General features: G+C 50.5%; 7 protein-coding genes across 7 annotated transcripts; 5 read left to right on the forward strand and 2 right to left on the reverse strand.

The window, feature by feature from the left end:
• The first annotated feature begins 37 nt into the window (after positions 1-37).
• Positions 38-2,805, forward strand: BU24DRAFT_418085 (P-loop containing nucleoside triphosphate hydrolase protein). Its single transcript, XM_033526895.1, has 3 exons — positions 38-204; positions 330-2,368; positions 2,424-2,805. Exons 1-3 carry the CDS (start codon positions 63-65, stop codon positions 2,541-2,543), a joined length of 2,301 nt encoding a protein of 766 aa, XP_033386904.1. The 5' UTR covers positions 38-62; the 3' UTR covers positions 2,544-2,805.
• Positions 2,806-3,415: 610 nt separating this feature from the next.
• BU24DRAFT_439127 (uncharacterized protein) lies at positions 3,416-5,354 on the forward strand (the record flags this gene model as incomplete). Its single annotated transcript, XM_033530285.1, has 2 exons — positions 3,416-4,288; positions 5,269-5,354. The coding sequence occupies exons 1-2, from the start codon at positions 3,517-3,519 to the stop codon at positions 5,352-5,354; spliced, it is 858 nt and encodes a 285-aa protein (XP_033386905.1). The 5' UTR covers positions 3,416-3,516.
• A 7-nt stretch (positions 5,355-5,361) lies between these two features.
• Positions 5,362-6,707, reverse strand: BU24DRAFT_99721 (uncharacterized protein). Its single transcript, XM_033534879.1, has 2 exons — positions 5,883-6,707; positions 5,362-5,816 (listed from the first exon to the last, which is right to left on the reverse strand). The coding sequence occupies exons 1-2, from the start codon at positions 6,606-6,608 to the stop codon at positions 5,373-5,375; spliced, it is 1,170 nt and encodes a 389-aa protein (XP_033386906.1). The 5' UTR covers positions 6,609-6,707; the 3' UTR covers positions 5,362-5,372.
• A 1-nt stretch (position 6,708) lies between these two features.
• BU24DRAFT_99726 (uncharacterized protein) lies at positions 6,709-7,407 on the reverse strand. The gene has a single exon (XM_033534880.1). It carries the CDS (start codon positions 7,198-7,200, stop codon positions 6,808-6,810), a length of 393 nt encoding a protein of 130 aa, XP_033386907.1. The 5' UTR covers positions 7,201-7,407; the 3' UTR covers positions 6,709-6,807.
• A 782-nt stretch (positions 7,408-8,189) lies between these two features.
• Positions 8,190-10,325, forward strand: BU24DRAFT_385210 (SIR2-domain-containing protein). Its single transcript, XM_033524870.1, has 3 exons — positions 8,190-8,555; positions 8,634-9,682; positions 9,730-10,325. The coding sequence occupies exons 1-3, from the start codon at positions 8,333-8,335 to the stop codon at positions 9,946-9,948; spliced, it is 1,491 nt and encodes a 496-aa protein (XP_033386908.1). The 5' UTR covers positions 8,190-8,332; the 3' UTR covers positions 9,949-10,325.
• A 232-nt stretch (positions 10,326-10,557) lies between these two features.
• Positions 10,558-12,237, forward strand: BU24DRAFT_418091 (uncharacterized protein). Its single transcript, XM_033526896.1, has one exon. The coding sequence runs from the start codon at positions 10,642-10,644 to the stop codon at positions 11,752-11,754; it is 1,113 nt and encodes a 370-aa protein (XP_033386909.1). The 5' UTR covers positions 10,558-10,641; the 3' UTR covers positions 11,755-12,237.
• A 2,821-nt stretch (positions 12,238-15,058) lies between these two features.
• BU24DRAFT_99782 (uncharacterized protein) lies at positions 15,059-15,466 on the forward strand. The gene has a single exon (XM_033534882.1). It carries the CDS (start codon positions 15,177-15,179, stop codon positions 15,432-15,434), a length of 258 nt encoding a protein of 85 aa, XP_033386910.1. The 5' UTR covers positions 15,059-15,176; the 3' UTR covers positions 15,435-15,466.
• Positions 15,467-17,573: the final 2,107 nt, after the last annotated feature.

Here is a 17,573-nt window from a genome sequence, read left to right on the forward strand (position 1 = left end):
GTCTTTTTTTTCCTCCATCGCCTTCAGGAAACCAAACATTTCCACCCTCGCAAACGGCAAACATGACGATTAAACGCGATACCTACGAGGACGATGATTCCTCATCCTCCAACAAGCGTGTCAAAGTTGAGAATGGCAGCAACGGCGTGAAGAAGGAGGAGAATCCCTATCTGGCGCATTGGAATGATGAGTCTGGTTCAAAGAGTAGGTACTACCAAAACACCAACACTTCTGCCAACCACAATTTTCGCACGCGATTTTCCCTTTTTGTTTTCCTTCGCCTATGGATTGGCACTATCAAGGTGTAATACTGACAGGCGCAACAACAGATGAACCCTCCAATTCAGCAGACCTTCTCTACTCCTTCAAGCGTCACGGTACCACCGCGAAGCAAGCCCACGATGCGGAGGACGGTCCTCTTAACCCCTTCACTGGCAAGAGCCTGTCCAGCAACTATATGAGCATCCTGAAGAAGCGGAGAGACTTGCCTGTTCACCAGCAACGAGATGACTTCCTCAGCCTCTACCAATCCTCCCAGATCCTCGTCTTCGTCGGTGAGACTGGTTCCGGAAAGACTACTCAGATCCCCCAATTCGTCCTGTTCGATGACCTTCCGCATCTCAACAACAAAATGGTCGCCTGTACACAGCCTCGTCGTGTCGCCGCTATGTCTGTCGCACAGCGTGTCGCCGAGGAAATGGACGTCAACCTTGGGGAGGAAGTCGGTTACAGCATTCGTTTCGAGGATAAGACGGGACCGAACACAATGCTCAAGTACATGACGGACGGAATGTTGCTTCGCGAAGCCATGCACGACAACAACTTGTCTCGTTACAGTACCATCATTCTTGACGAGGCCCACGAACGTACCCTTGCGACCGATATCCTCATGGGCCTGCTCAAGGAGGTTGTTCTCAGGCGAAAGGACTTGAAGCTCATTATCATGTCTGCTACCCTTGACGCAACCAAATTCCAGAGGTACTTCCACGACGCGCCGCTTCTTGCCGTCCCGGGTCGAACGCACGCTGTCGAGATTTTTTACACTCCCGAGCCCGAGCGAGACTACGTCGAAGCGTCCTTGCGAACTGTCCTCCAGATCCACGCCACCGAGAAGGAGGGTGATATTTTATTGTTCTTGACGGGTGAAGAGGAGATCGAAGACACATGCAGGAAGTTAACGATGGAAGCACAAGAGTTGTTGAGAGACGGTGCAGCTGGCCCTCTCCAGGTTTACCCACTCTATGGTACCCTGCCCCCGGCGCAGCAACAGAAGATCTTCAACCCGGCCCCTCCACCCGCAACGCCTGGTGGTCCGCCTGGTCGTAAATGTATCATCTCGACCAACATTGCCGAAACCTCCCTCACCATTGATGGTATTGTATATGTTGTGGATCCTGGTTTCAGCAAGCAAAAGGTGTACAACCCAAGGATCCGTGTCGAATCTCTTTTGGTATCTCCGATTTCGAAAGCTTCGGCTCAACAGCGCGCTGGTCGTGCTGGTCGTACGCGACCAGGCAAATGCTTCCGTCTCTACACCGAGGCTGCATTCAAAAAGGAGCTCATCGAACAGACATATCCTGAGGTTCTGCGATCCAACTTGGCCAGCACTGTGTTGGAATTAAAGAAGCTTGGTGTGGAAGATCTGGTACATTTTGACCTGATGGACCCGCCCGCTCCTGAAACCTTGATGCGTGCATTGGAGGAGTTGAATTACCTCGCTTGTCTCGACGACGAAGGTGACTTGACTACACTGGGTAGACTTGCGTCGGAATTTCCTCTGGATCCTGCTCTAGCGGTGATGCTCATCACATCGCCCGAGTTTTACTGCTCCAACGAGATCCTCTCACTCACTGCCTTGCTTTCGGTCCCCCAAATCTTTGTTCGTCCGGCAAACAACCGCAAGGCTGCCGATGAAATGAAGGAGCTCTTTGCTCACCCAGATGGCGATCACCTCACGATGCTCAACGTGTACCATGCCTTCAAGGGTGCTGAGGCACAGGCAAATCCTAAGCAGTGGTGCCACGACCACTTCCTGTCCTTCCGTGCACTTCAACAGGCCGATAACGTCCGGCTCCAATTGAAGCGTATAATGGAGCGCGAAGAGCTTGAGCTGATGTCCACTCCTTTCGAGAACAAGAAGTACTATGAAAACATCCGTCGGGCTCTCGTTGCGGGCTTCTTCATGCAAGTGGCCAAGCGCGACGGCACCGGCAAGACATACACCACGGTGAAGGATGAGCAAAGTGTCCTGTTGCATCCTAGCACCGTGCTTGCACAGGATAGCGAATGGGTTGTCTATAACGAATTCGTCCTGACAACCAAGAACTACATCCGAACTGTGACAGGTGTCAAGGCCGAATGGTTGCTGGTAAGTTAATCACAATTTCCATCTATCTTGCTGCATACATATTGACCCTGTTTAGGACATTGCGCCAGTATACTATGATCTTGACGAGTTCAAAAAGGGTGACGTCAAGACCGCCTTGCAGCGAACAGCCATGAAAATCAAGCGGACAAACGAGATGAAGGCGGGCAGAAGGTGATGTGGAAACATGGTACCTCTCACAGCTTTTCTGTAATATGAACAATCGTTCAACTCATGCATCAAATAACCCGCAACACATTGGCGAGTAATAGGCGTTAGCTACTTCGCAGGAGGAGTTATGAGTTCCAAAAGGAACCGGGGTTTGGATTATTAGGAGTATGTCGGCATTCTGAGTAGATAAAAACTTGAATCTGGGGTTGCCAGAATGTGGCGGCAATGGATTCACAGCCCCGTGAAATACATTCTGATTCAGATCCTCCGCAAATATGACTATAAAACGATTTAGCAGCACTGAAGTCTACTGAGCCCTATCTAGCTATTCACCTTCTCAGTTCAATTGGCAGAAATCGAGCAAAACGGCGAGGGGTTCGGCGTCTTTGAATCGTTCCTTACAGAACAGTTCTTTGGTTTTCGCCCATGCTTGTATTTTATACTCACAACTGCACATTCGCAAGTATACTTTCGAGACCTCTAGACTGTTTACCAGTAGCAATACACCTTATAGTTAATAGTTCGAATATCGACGAAACATGAAGCGCAATGTGGTATGGGTTATAACCCAGTCTCTCAGTCAGAGGGGGAAGCCGGAAAGAGTCCTAGGAAGGCTCGTGAGGTTATTTGACTGACCACAGAGACACTACAGAGAGTAGAATATCATGAAATTAAGAATACTTCTTAAGGCTTCGCAATACTGCTATCAAATTTAAATACTAAATAATATAATATTATTTGCTGAATACAAAGGTGCTTGGGTGGTGATCGTAAATATGTACCAGTCTTTGAAAAAGCTGCACCCGATATGGCTTAGCGTGATCTAGATATGATTTGCGGACTTCCGATCGCCGACAACTTTTTTCTCGACAGCCAGAAGGTTCACCAGCCGTGGACGTCTACATCACGACCAAGACCCTCAATCCACATTACTACACATTACGCACCCGAGTTCAACCTTCGCTTGGACTCTACCAACGATGGCGCCCACACAAACTCCCCCCACGACCGACAATGATCAATCCCTCTTCCACATCCAGCGCATCACACAATACGTCGCGCTCCCACCTCTAGCCCTCAGCTCACCACTCCCGGCTCTCTGCGCCTCGATATTCTCCCCTCTCCTCCTCTCCTACTACCCGCCAGCGCGAGGCATCATCCTCTCATACTCGAACGTGCAACTCAGCGAAGAACCACCGAAGCCGCGATCCTCGAAATCCTCCTCCAAGTACGCTGCCGCCTCCACAACCACCTCGACAGCGCCACTACTGATGCGCATGGTCGACGAATACAGCAGCCCGTTCACCTGGGCGACCGCCGACCTTCTCATCTGGCGCCCGGCCAAGAATGCCTGGATCGAAGGCCGCATCACACACCAGGCGTCCACGCACATCACACTCTCGTACCTCAACGCGTTCCCGGTCTCCGTGCTGCGCGAGCACATGCCGCGCGGGTGGTCGTACCAGTCCGCGCAGACTAATTCGTATAGCATGACGGGTGGGAGCCGGAGCTTGTCAACGGGGGGGCAGGCAGCAGGAGAGGGGTACTGGGTTGATAGCGAGGGGGGCATGCCGGTGGGGGAGGGCCCGAATGGGACAGTGTTGAGGGTGAGGATTAGGGATTGGGATGGGAAGATGGATGTTGGGGGTGAGGGGAGGAAGGCTGGCGCGGGCATTGGTACGTTGAGGATTGAGGGGAGTTTGTTGACGGTGGAGCAAGAGAAGAATCCTGCTGCGGTGACGGCGACGGCAGGTACGGTGGGTAGTGTGGAGGTGGTTGAGGGCGAAGGGTCAGGCGGAGCGGTTAAGCCTGTCAAGGAGAAGAGGGAGAGGCACAGGAAGAAGAGTGCTTTGAAGAAGACGACGACGACGACGGAGACGCAGGGCGATGCGATGGAGGTGGATTGAACGATTCCGCGCACTGCATTTGGATAAACCTTCGTAGGGCGCAGAGTGAGTCGCGCCATGTCTTCTCCGCATAGTTGCCGTTCCAGCGACGGAGACACCAGATCCAGTCTCCAGCGGCTCTTCAAACCTCGCCGCAGCCTCTCAAGCCATCCCGACATCGAGAGCAAAAGTCCTTCCATTCTTCCATACGGCGCATTTGAAACAGTCAGGGTATTGCATGCATTATGTATACAACATGTTCTCTCCCAACATCTTTAGATCAAATCTGGGAAACTTCTTATACCAATTCAGATGATTGATTTTAACCAATATGGTGCCATTTGTGTGTGCAATTGTAATTTTAAAGATTTAATCTGGATTAAAGCATCAAAAAAGAAACTGCATCAGATTGTTGAACCAATAATTCGCAAGGAGTATGCATAACCTCATTCTCTATGTTTATATGCTAGTGAAATCTTAAATATGTCGTATGCTATGTCTTATCTTTCAAAAAGAGACTGATCGCATGCTTTTGTCGTGTTATCGTTAGACGGTGGGAGTGGTCTTCCATACTAGAGGGGGGGGGGTATCCTTCATAATGAAAACAAAAAAAAAACCGACAGAGTGTATTCTTGAGCTCTCAAAGGCAAGATGCTAACATTTACATAGCCTGAGAAACTGCCGTTAAAAAAAAATGCTGCAAAGGCTACCTCCCGATATGCAAGATGTGATGGGAATTGACATAAGGAAAGAGATGTTATTTGGGGGAAAGGAAAGAAGGGCGGACATTGTGCGGAAGGAGGCGGATTTAGTAGGGTTTGGGGTCCGGCAGAGCGTCAAAAAGAGAACTTCAAAAAAGAGAAGTTGGCCGAGGTGGAAGGGAAAGATTTGTCGGTGGTTGTTCAGCGAGTCGACATGTGAAGGGTAATTGAATAGTTCATCGATCCGTCTTATTGCACCCAATCGGCCGTAAGCTCATATACCCATGGAACATTATCTTCGGGACGATAGTTGTAAGCATCGCTGTAGTACTGCAAGTATTTGACCCAGCGCGTTTTCTTCCCTCGTCTGCTACCTCTGTGTTGGTCGTAGTCGTCTCTTAAGATCCAGGAATCAAAAGCGTCGACGTCGTCCTGCTCATAGTCATCCTCGCTGTCGTTTCCATTCCGCATTCTCATGATCCGTTGCAGAGTGCCGGCCTTCGTGCATATAGAGCATACTTCGTTCATCGACCCGCTGGTGTTGTGGAATGCGCGGGTACCGTAAAGACGTAATGCAAGTGCTTCAACGTCGCAGCGAAGCAGCCAGGTGAAGAAGCGTGGGGTGGCACGAACGCCTGCTTTCATGAGATCCATCCATGACAAGTGGAACTGAGCTTCGACTTCGCCGAGTGTCTATAGACGACCACATGTGAGCTTGGGATCGGAAAATGGGAGAGCATAAGCGAAAAGGGTCCTTACGTATACTTGGTCGTAGAAGCAATCCAGACATGCGATCATTAGACCAAAAAGTGGATCATGGGGATAGAGGGAGAGAAGTCTATTACAGTATATGCAGCGGCGAGGGGCATATTGGAGCCATAGTCTTCTGTATACAATGTTGCTCAGGTCAGGGTACGACTTCTTCTGCGGGTGTGCATCCATAAGGTCAAAGGGAAGATTGAAGCGGTTATTAGCCCGAACCAGATGCACGCAGAAGTTCTCCACCAGTTGATGAAAGCGGCGGGAGGCCAGTGCCAAATCATTGAATGGATGATGAACCGAACCCCACGAGAACAAGTCGACAGCCCAGCGGTCAACATCGGGAGCGCGGGCTCGATCGGAATTGTACGCCTCTCTTGCAGCCCGCTTAAGATCAGTTGGGGAGTCATAGGCGCTGAGTGCCTCGGTGCGACCAGCGAGGCGGGAGCGGGGATGTACGAGGTAAGAAAGGATATTGTTGATGATTTCGACGGGAAGCTGGTCGAGTGTCCGCTTCAACGGGAATGTCGTCGCAATGATTGGTATCGAAACGCTTGTGGCTTGCGGCAAGATGCATCTCCCATCGTGACGGCTCCACTTTACCTTCACCGCGGAACCATTTGTTGGCAATCGAGGGTCGAAGGGTGGACTTTGCGGACGACGACCAGTTCCAGACGTTTTCGCAGAAGACGAGGGCTGGTTTGAGGACTGGGTCTCTGATGCCATCTACTTTGGTCGTTCCGAGGGGTCGCACCCAACAAATTGCGGAGTGGATTCCAGGTCACAATTGCTTCAAGTCGAAATGGTTTTTATATATCAGAAGATCCAGTCAAAGCCTGCCCGATACTTTTGGCACATTCGAGGCGAAGCCGTGGTGGTGTGGTGGTGCAACGGCAATGGTGAGGCCGGCCGCTGTCCAAAGTAGTCAAATAATGCGAGAAGTGGGATGATTGAAAATAATGCTGGAGATATCGGCTGCATCCAGGGGCGGCAGAGGACGAAAGAGATACAGTAACAAGACCGAAAAGAAAGGCAGGACCTGTCGAACAGGGAGCTGGACACGGAATGCAATAAACGCAGCGACTGCAGTACTCATAAAGAGAAAGGATGGGAGGTCAGTCTTAAAAGCCAGTATAGAATATGAGAGCGGTGAAACCAAGCAGTACAACATTAGGTCGGGATGAGGAGGAAGATATGCCCCTCTCAACATTGGTGTATCATCCCAGCAATTTCCTGCCAGTGGGAGAGAAGGCAATGCGAGAGTATGGTTGCTTATTCTTGGACAGAAAGGCTGTCGGGGCTTCCATGCTGCATGCATGCGCTCGCAATATGCGTTGGAAAGACGATCGCATCTTGCATGCGAATCGGCCAGACTCCACCCGTTACTGGTTGGTTTTCACGCCGACAGGCATACGAAGAGGACATGGAGAGAAGAAGTGACGTGTAGCCGCGTTTAAAAGGACTCACTTGGTGTGCCGAAAACGAATCGAAGCTAAATCGTTGTTCAGGACGGCAAATCGTTGGATCCGCAGTGCCACACGCTCGCTTGAATGCTTGCCCACTTGCCCGGTTATGGGGTTAAGTTGCTGGCTGCCTGCAGTTGAAACCGACAAAAGAAGGTCCAGGGTCTGCCTGAGATTATGGGCAGACATGAATGCAACTAGGATAGAGAAATGAGCTGTCACCTTTGTCCCAACTCTTTTTCCTTGTCCGATCGGCTTTGCATTGTTTTCATTTGATCGAATGAGTGTTGTAGTAGGTAGTACTATATGTACATACATGTACTGCATGAACAAGGAAGGGCTTGGAGTGAACGGTCATCCGGGTGATTCTGAGGTTGAATGGGCCCAGGGTTGGATTGGACGGTATGTGATTAGGCATAAGACCACATTGGAATAGATGAGGATGATGGGATGGAGGGACGTCGGGCTGGTCCCTTGCTAGTATTTCATGCCGACAACGGTGCATTATTGGCGAGATTTGATCGCGAGGAGTTAAGAATGTTTACTGGCTACAGTACACTCTTGATCCAGGTATATAAGATATGCATGGAGATAGCAGGAGATCAGCCCAAAGCGCCAATCCTCTGTAGGGTAGATGAGGATGTACAGAGTAGAAGAAGATGATAATTTAGCTGGAGTTGTACTGTGATGTGAGTAATCAATTGGATGGGCAGACACGCGAACACGATGAACTGGAGATATGAATTAGAGTTCAGCCGCTAATTCCCCTTCCGGCCTAGCTTATCTTTTGGCACATGGGGGATCGCTACCATCATCCCTCGAACTAAACTCAACTCAACTATTACTTACACCTCAATCCTCCATTAGTTATCTCTTGTTTCTCCCCCCCCTCCCTCTTCCTTCACTCTCCTCTCTCATACACAAGGTGTCGACCCCGACAACCTTCTCCCTCTCGCCCACCTGCGCCGGCGGAAAGCCATCATCACAATGGCCGCCAACGGTCTCTCGGGCCCTGTCATGGTCCAGGAATCGGCGCAGGTAGTCGATCTCACTTCCTCTGACCCGCCCACCGAGCGAGTCTATGAACCCGCAGGCGCAACTGTCGCAACCACTGCGAAAGCGGACGATTCTTCGGACGATGGTTTGGACGATGCCTCCTTGTATGAGGAGATCCTCGAAGAGGGCCCTAACATGGAATTCTCCACAGATTGTATGTCGGCTGTACTCTCATTGTTCACGTTCCCCTTTATTGCAATTTAACCAGTCTCGTCCACTGACACGTCAATAGCCGCCGACACTTGCCCTCCGGAAGAATCGCGCAGTCTCAGGAATCGCCTCCACGAGGTGGGCGCAAACCAGTTCGTCCTGGAGAATATCACGACCGGCAAATACTCCGCGCGCAAGCTGTGCAGCGCCTTTGGGGTGAAAATCCCAAAGTTCATGACAGATTTCGTCGACGAGGCCTTCTACCAATTGCTTGGCCTAGCCATAAGTCGAGAACTGAACAAGCGACGCAGGCTAGAACAGTATAAGACCATCGACGACGCCGCGCAGTTGTTGCGGGAGCGCAAGAATATAATGGTTATCACTGGTGCAGGCATTTCGACGAGTCTTGGCATCCCCGACTTTCGGTCCAAGAACACCGGTTTCTACTCGAAGTTGCTAGAAATGGGCTTCGAGGATCCGGAGCAGGTATTCGACATACACAATTTTGACGAGGACCCCAAGGTCTTCTACACACTCGCTGGTGACATCCTGCCTGATCTGAAGAAGTGGACGCCGACACATGAATTCATCCGTCTGCTGCAAGACAAGGATAAGCTACTCACCAACTACACCCAGAACATCGACAATGTGGAGTCGCATGCTGGCATTAGAAGGGATAAATTGATTCAGTGCCATGGTTCTTGGGCAACAGCCACTTGTCGGAAGTGCAAATATCGCATCCCTGGCGAAGATATCTTTGGGGACATTAGGAACCACACGCCTGCCGAGTGCAAGAATTGCCTCAAGGAGATTGCACTACAAGGCGACCGGCCAGGTATGAAGCGTAAACGGAGCTCGAATGGAAATGGCAGCAGGAAGCGGAGAAAGTCTGACGAGTCCGATTCCGATGACGACGGACAGTACGACATCCCGCAGCCAGGCATCATGAAGCCAGACATTACCTTCTTCGGAGAAGCACTTCCCCAGGATTTCTTCGACAGGCTACGGGAGACCGATAAAGAGAAGGTCGATCTCGTCATTGTGATTGGCACCAGCATGAAGGTTGCACCCGTCTCGGAAATCCCCAACTTTGTCCCGGGCGATGTTCCACAGATTTACATCTCGCGCGACGTAAGTATATGCCACTTTTCTGCGATGATCCATGCTAACAGAAGTAGCCAATCCACCACATCAACTTCGACATCAACCTCCTCGGCGATAGCGATACCATCGTTGCAGAGCTCGCCCGCCGGGCCGGCTGGGATCTCAAACACAGCATGATACCCGAGAACCAGAAAATAGACGTTTTCCCCATCGACGAGTACGAGCATAGGTACGGCGTGAAGGTGCAGGGCCGCCTGGACCCCAAGCCAGAAGCTCCCGGCCACACTGCCTGAGTTTCCGTAATCATCCAGGCATATTCTTGTAACTTTTATTCATGGGCATTTTACGCTTTGCTCTCCGGAGTTAGTGTGTATATTGGCGGGCATACCAGCAAGAGCGGTTTCACGATCATGGCGAGTATGGTATGAACTGGTGTACTTGAATTATGGGACTGTTGATAGCGGGCTTCAAACTTTCAGGCGTCAGGGCGGATACGATTCATGAACGATATCACACTTTCCGGTTTTTCTCCTTCACGTATGGAATCCATTGTATGTTTGGGGTTTTTGGCATTTGAAACACATTCTGTAGACCTCCAATTGAATTTTGTTCAGATGGGTACCATTGATTCGATCCATCCAGAAGGCAGTCCCGCCAGACTGTCTCCCAGCCAGTGCCATTCCAACAATTGTGATACACACATCGCATTTGCAGGACCTTTGGACTGTTCATGGCTTCAATATGCCAAGGTACCCTAGAATGGCCATTCTGGGTATATGGAGATATGCGGCCATCGTACCTCCTTTCCAAAGTGGTAACCCGGATCACATGCGCACCCGTTGCAACTAAGCTTTGTATGGCTGCGCCAAAAAAGATTCGCGCCCCACCACCTCCTCACGCGTCTAGCTTTCTACCATCATCAACCACTTCCTCTCCAACCACATATCTCCAACCATTCAAGCACCGCTAGACAAACGCGATACACAATGGTTGATATACAGAAAGACACCGGCCCGCACTCGAAATGTCACTTCTCGCACTCCCTCCTCCCCACCTACATCGACCCTCACAACGTCTCGACGAAAAAGAAGCCCTTCTCCACATTCAACAGCATCCCTTTCTCGCACACTCTCGACCTCGTCCTCCCGTCTGAAATATACTCCCTCATTCAAGACAAACTCGAGAATGACATGGCGACCAAGATCCAATATGCGCGCGTGCACATGAAATTGGGCGAGATACTACAGGGCGACTTCTTCACAGAGTACATCAAGCAGGGGAACATCATGATGTTGTCTGAAGGGCGGTCACATGTAGACAACGTCATTTTCCTATACGAAGGAGTTTTACGTCTTGAGCTCGACCGGCCGACGTATGAGCGCTGCGGACTCCAGGGAGTTTCCATTGAGGATGGAGGGAGGAAACATCAGAAAGCACGATGGGTCGTCGAATACGATCTGCGACAGCCGAGTATGGTGCACGGAAAGAAGGGATTTGGGAGACTGGAGTGGGCGTGTAAGAATGTACTGGATCAGAGCTTGACGTGGCTGTTCTACAACTTCAGTCCGACGAGTAGGGAGAGCTTGAAGGCCGAGCAAGAACCGATCAAGGCATTTGCACCATTCATCAAAGAGGCGAAGATGGAGAAAGATATGTTGGAGAACTCATTGATTCCCGATTTGAGGGTCGGTGATTTGGAAGATTTGTGTGCCCGAGAACAGGACGACGCCCTCGACTTACTGGAATTGCTCGGTCTAATCGCACTTGAGTCCCCTCGAATTTTAGCAACCGACCATACTGATGCTTTCATTTCTCGTTACGAAAGTCCAACCCTTCATCGACCACTTGTCAAGAAAGATCTTGTTCATGTGAGGTTTCGAGGCTTCATACCACCTCAATTCGTGAGAGAATTGTTTCTACTGATCAGAAGTGGGGGACTTAAAGTTCCCCGACAGGACCATGATGGAGCTGGTGGAACTGCGAGCGAGGAGGAGAATCGTTGGTTCTCACTGTCCGCGAATGGATTCGGTGGCCAACGGAGCTATACCGTTATGCAGTGGGCAGGCCGAGAAACATTGTGCTGGGAAATCGAGCAATAGGCGAATGGAAGCGCGAAACCAAGGCCGCGGAGCAATCTCTCCGTCGATTCACATACACAGGCTCACTGTTCACTGCAGGCAGGCATGAAGGAGGCATCGGAAGGGCCGTGCTTCGGTCCACAACCTTCTGCTTCTCCATTGTACGGATGCATTTCTTCTGTTTGCTTGGGTCTCGTAACCCTCATGCTCAAACGTAAGAGTCGGATCCGCATTACCTCTCACCTCGAGAAATATGTCGCCTTGTTAGCCGTTGGTCTAGGATCCCCATACTCTTTTTACGCATCGATGTAACATCATCATTGCCGAGTATGAAGAGGAGACTGCTCCATGCCCCGGGCTTAGAAATGGATTTGAAATCGCACAGTAACACTTGGAACGGCATGTTTAGATCCGATGCACTGTAGAGCTACAAAGCAGTTACCAGGACACCTTTACCTGCTTTTGGGGGTTACAGAACCTTATAGAGAGGACCCCATGGGTAAATTGATATTGAAGCTTTCCTGGTCCGGATTTCATTAGCAAATGCAAGGTCCCTATCCAAGGTTTGCCCAACATCACAAATGTCTCTACCATTTACCAATCAGAGACTTGCAAACCATGTTCGCAGCGAGTCCGTCTTGCATTGAGTCGGTCACTAGTTCAATATCAACTCAACATGGGCAATCCAAAGACCTGGAAACCATTATAGGAAAGCACGGCAGTTGAAGATAGGAAATCCAGGTTTGCAGTTATGTCCCTACAACCTCACGAGGCATTCCACGTGGAGAGCGGAAACACACGGAGCGAACCGTATATGCATAGACTATTGAAATGGCATTTTCCTGGAATAACTTTGTCTTTGAAGCCACCAGGATCACCAACCAAACTTTCTCGCACCTTTCGGCTTCATCACAGCGCAGCAAAGTCAGGGAACACGAGCTCTCAACCGGGCTTTCGTTCAATACTACTACAACTAATGCATACCGGCGCCACCAACATCCGAATGTGAGGCCCCACAAGTGCCGTAGTAGATACGGAAGTGGGAGAGCCCATGCGAAAAGGGCACCGGTGACCTGGACAAGCTAAAGCATCGCATGGCATTCTCAATAAAGACCATCACCAGTCTCAGTATGTGATAAGCGTGGAGATTGCACTTTGGGGCTTAGTACTCCGTAGGGGTCAGTGATGGTGGGGTGGTTCCCAAATGCTGGAATTGGACTCTGGACATTATCCATGCCCTTCCGCATACGCAAGCTGCCGAGCCCCCAGTATTGGAGCTTGGTGGGCCTTGTGCTTCTCAACTGCATCCTTAGTCCTTTTTTTGCTGTCACGGGTTCGTCATTTTATCATCAGGCGTCTTCACTTCAGTCATGTTCCTTGATGTTTACGCGTCAATATCCAGGCCATACCAGAACCATTTTCTCACCCCATAATCGATGCTGGAAACTTAGCCAGTTGCAGAAGATAGCCTGACCGAGCGAGGAACTATCCATCTACAAGGGAGGGGCGCTTTCACCATACGATTACGCCGCATTTCTTTGCTGACATTGAATTCAACCATTGGTCTGAGTCATGTGGGGCCTGAACACTGTTGGCCTCCAGTTGCAGGCCAGGCATCAAGGGCGCAAAGTCGTGAATGCGCTCCACACTACGGAGTACTCCGTACACTACAAGCTTATCCCAACGCTAGTGAATATCACACTCTCCGTATTGTCCTTAACAATTTTAGGACGGAATTTAGCGGAAAGCTTTTTATGGAGGGCAGCCATGCCGAGCTGACCGCCGATACCTGAACTGGCTATTCAAGAGTATACTGTAGCCAGTCTCAAGGCCTTGCACTTCTACAATTGTGGGCATACAGTACTAGCAGGGGGCCAGCTCGACATACTCTGTAGCTGAAGAGATCGGGCTAGCGTTCCGAGAACATGGAGACACGAACCAGTGAGGCGATGCTATGTCACTTTTCTATCTTTGTGATCACTCAGCTATACCTGGTGGATCCAATGCAATCAAGCGACGTGCTGAAGGAACATGGAAGAAGAATGTGGGCTCTTCAGACACGAGACTAGTACGCCGGTCTCTGGAGCGAAAATAAAGATAATGATGTTGTATGAAGAGGAGTAAATACTGAGGGACTCACGGTGTCATGAGTTCGGCGGAAACGCGTTCGTCCTACCGATTAGGCGAGACGACTTGTTCTCGTCCCACCCTCGTCTCGACCTCGTGGCTCCAATTTAAAATTGCGGGTTAGGGAATAGTTACACTGTACGCCAATCCGAATAAAGCATCGATCTACATGATAGTTTACAAGGCACTGTACGCTAACTTTTGCTCCAGGACTACTGCGTACTCCCGTACCCATAGCTATCCGGTTCCGCCTGTTTGGTTCCCGTCATTTCGCATTCTTAGGGACCCGAGAAACACATGATACAGTGACTATTCGTACCTCGTAGGAAGAAGATTGTGCAGAACATGGGTGCTATTGGTCGCACACACAGTCGAACTTTGCACAACACTTTCGCGTTGAAGCTATCTTTCACGAGGTCCCCCACGTGCGAATGTGCTATTTCGAGCTATAGAAAGCCTATTATATATGCAAAACACGCTTCGCACGCAACCGCTCGTATTCTTCTCTTCGGTCGTCGTCAAAACTACGTTTCAAATCTCAATAGCCAGAAGGCGTAAAAGCAAGCGAGAAAGAAAATGCCACGGGACCTTTCCAGCGCCTCCCAAGCGAGCGAGTCCGATGCTGCATCCCCCTCGTTCCCGCATCCAACTTGCACGTACATACAGTATCTAATTACACTCGATCCACCCTTTGAACCGCGAGAGGCTGCGAACCCAAGCATTTTCCTTCTCTAGATACGGGTGGCCCTCCTTAGTTCCCGCTTCCAACCCAAATCCTTCCCTTCCGCTCGATGCGCGGCACAGCGCCGCAGTGGCATGTTCAGTAGCTACTGCCTGGGCTATGTCCACTCCTCCAGGAACGCATCACTCGCTCGCTTCACCCGTACTATCGAGCAGTACACCACTAGTTATCTTGAAGCGATGGGGGTGCGGAAACAAAGACTACGCGAGGCGAGAAACATTCCTAGTGTTGTCTGCGATCCGTACCGCTCGCATCGTCACGCTGTTTAGTTTCCGCATCCAAACTTGTACCTATCGGGATAGACCATCTCAATGTTCGACTGAATGTGCTGTAACCTGAACTACTGTCGTGCGCGTGTAGGTATGCACACAGTACGCATTTGCGTACCAAAAGTATCGCATTTTCTCAACCCCTTTCGCCGGTTCACGGGCATCCAGATCCGAAGGATTCGCACATACGTCCTCATCCCACGACAAAAGCTATATCATCCTTAATTATTGAACCCGTTTTCCCCCATCCCACCTCGGTCGTGTGTTTTCCTTTTTCCTTCGCTACATCTTCTCGAAGCACGAAGATGACCGTGCAAAAAAGACCACCCGACCAACCAGCTCGCTCAGCCCCAGTTCAAATCTTACATGCATTCCACTCCTCTCTTCCACACTCGAATACGCCCCGCCTAGCCCTCCCCTTTCCTGCAAGCCCTATAAGCCACTGTGGGATCCAGCGGGAAAATCCTACATCATCTGAGAATCCTGAACGTTCTTCTCCCATTAGTTTCCTTGAGCCGGCCAAACTCACAGACCGTGACTGGATTGTGCGGACCATCAAATGAGCCGCTATCAAGCCCATCGGACGCCACTACAATCCACATTCACAATCCGCACAGGGTTATCGCACTAGCGGAAGAACGTGGTGGTTATAGATGGAGAACGAGGACATGGACGTTCCAGCCAACGCATGATACTCGTACCTACAGCATCTACCGCGCATACAACTGAAGGCCAGACTGCAAGCTGACTGGCCAGACGCACTCTCCGTACATCGGCCGGAGCAGCCGGGCAGGAGAACCGTCGATCTGTCTGTATGCGATCTTTGCATGTACGGGACATGCTGTTTCTGTGCTTTGCTGTGCTCTGTTGTATGACTCTTGCATTATCAGGACCAATCTGCCAGGTACACGCACGAACGCATGTATGTACGCACGAACGCATGTATGTACGCACGTACGCGCGCGCGAGAGGGAGGAGTAGTAAGAGGATTCAAGGTCCTGCGTACAGGGCGCGAAGTGAGCAAACAACAACAATATTTGCAAAAGCCTGGAGCAGTCGATATGGTCGAAGTGGGTGTCAATATACCGGTAAGGCGGTGGACTAGATTATGCGGAAGGAAAAGAAACATAGCGGCATGCAGTCAGGGGGCATGCGTGGTGTTTGCAGGATCGTGATAGTAAGTGTGCAGGTATGTTGGCACCAAAGCAGAGTCAGGACAGGACTAGCTTTGCCTCACTTCATTCGTACTCGTTACCAGTCGGTGTGGTTCGGTGTGATAAGGATTGTGCTAGTCTTGTTGTTCGTTGTCAAGGTATTGAACATACACACCTGGTCCTTGGGAACTGATGCGGGCATTGCTGCGAGGGTAGTGATTCAATACTATGCACTGCACTTGTGAGGGGATTTGGACAGCGTGAGGCCTGTTCTAAATCTCTCATCAATCACTCAAATAGGAAACTCAACACTGTCCAAACCCTGACATCAATAGCTTTCTAGTTTCAACATTGAGTATTGCAAGACAAACATAGGAAGGATGTTTGCAGATGGGATTGAGCCAGCGGGAACACCTCATCCGTGAAACAAGTTCCCTATTCGATCACTCTCCCCTTGGAGCAACAAAGCGGATGGTTTACTGGATTCGTAGTCAGTGTAAGTTGTCAGCGTGATCGTGAGAAAGGGCGGTGATTGCGGATGAGCGCGGAATGTATGCGCACAATGCACCAAGTCAGGCCAGGCAGACATCATCTTCTGAAGTGCTTGCCACTTGTCTTTGCCCGCCTAGCTATAAATGTACAGAGATACAGAAGGTAGGTACCTCGAGCGGGTCCATGCTGGTATTGTATGCCTACCACTGCACATATATCGCGAGGTCTGTGTATTGTTCGCTCGTGACAATATACTCCATAGAATATAGTTTGCACGGTCTTTAGACTACTATCAAGTGGATACAATAGCGTTTGCAATAGCCAATTCAGGTAACTATAGGAAAACACTTCAAGCTAGTAGGTAGGCAGCCAGCCAGCCTAACGTGCCTACCCATCGTGCAAATCCTCCAGGCACCATGTCATCAGTAAGAGAAACCCTCGATATGGCAAAGTCGATTACTAGGGTTCTCACCACCCGACAAGGATTCTGGAGGGTCATCTTCCGTCCACCGATCGCGCCAGACTAGGGAAATGGAGGAGGGATTGTGTAGACGCTCCCCTCTTTTGGTCGTAGTCCGGATTTCACATTTACCATCACAGTTCAGGGTTAGGACGGCACTGGGTAGACACGGCCAGTACAAGACAAGGTAAAGTAAGACATGGGGGGTGGCGGGCGCCCGTCGCCTCACGGACCTTCGCATGCAGGTCAGTCAAGCCAAGCGAGAGGGCGCGCTTGATCCTGGTTCCCTGTTTTACGTCCCTATGTTGCGGTACCTACGTCTGTACAGGAATTGTGAGGGAGGGTTCATGGTTGTTGGACTCTAGGATCAAGTACGTGAATAGCTAGGTAGCTTATGGTGGTTGCCTATTGCGGTCGACGGAAGGGGTCTGTGTATAGGTAAGTGGTCAGGGTTCGCCGATGATGGACAGGTACAGTAAGATGCGGCGGTGCAGTCATTGCCGTTGCGTCTTTGTGTTCGGGTTTTGATGAACAAGGACTGGGTTTCGGTTTGCCCTGCTGCAATCATGTATACACAACGCAGAGACTAGATGGGG

Source organism: Aaosphaeria arxii (assembly GCF_010015735.1).
Source record: "Aaosphaeria arxii CBS 175.79 unplaced genomic scaffold BU24scaffold_2, whole genome shotgun sequence".
NCBI lineage: Eukaryota > Fungi > Ascomycota > Dothideomycetes > Pleosporales > Aaosphaeria > Aaosphaeria arxii.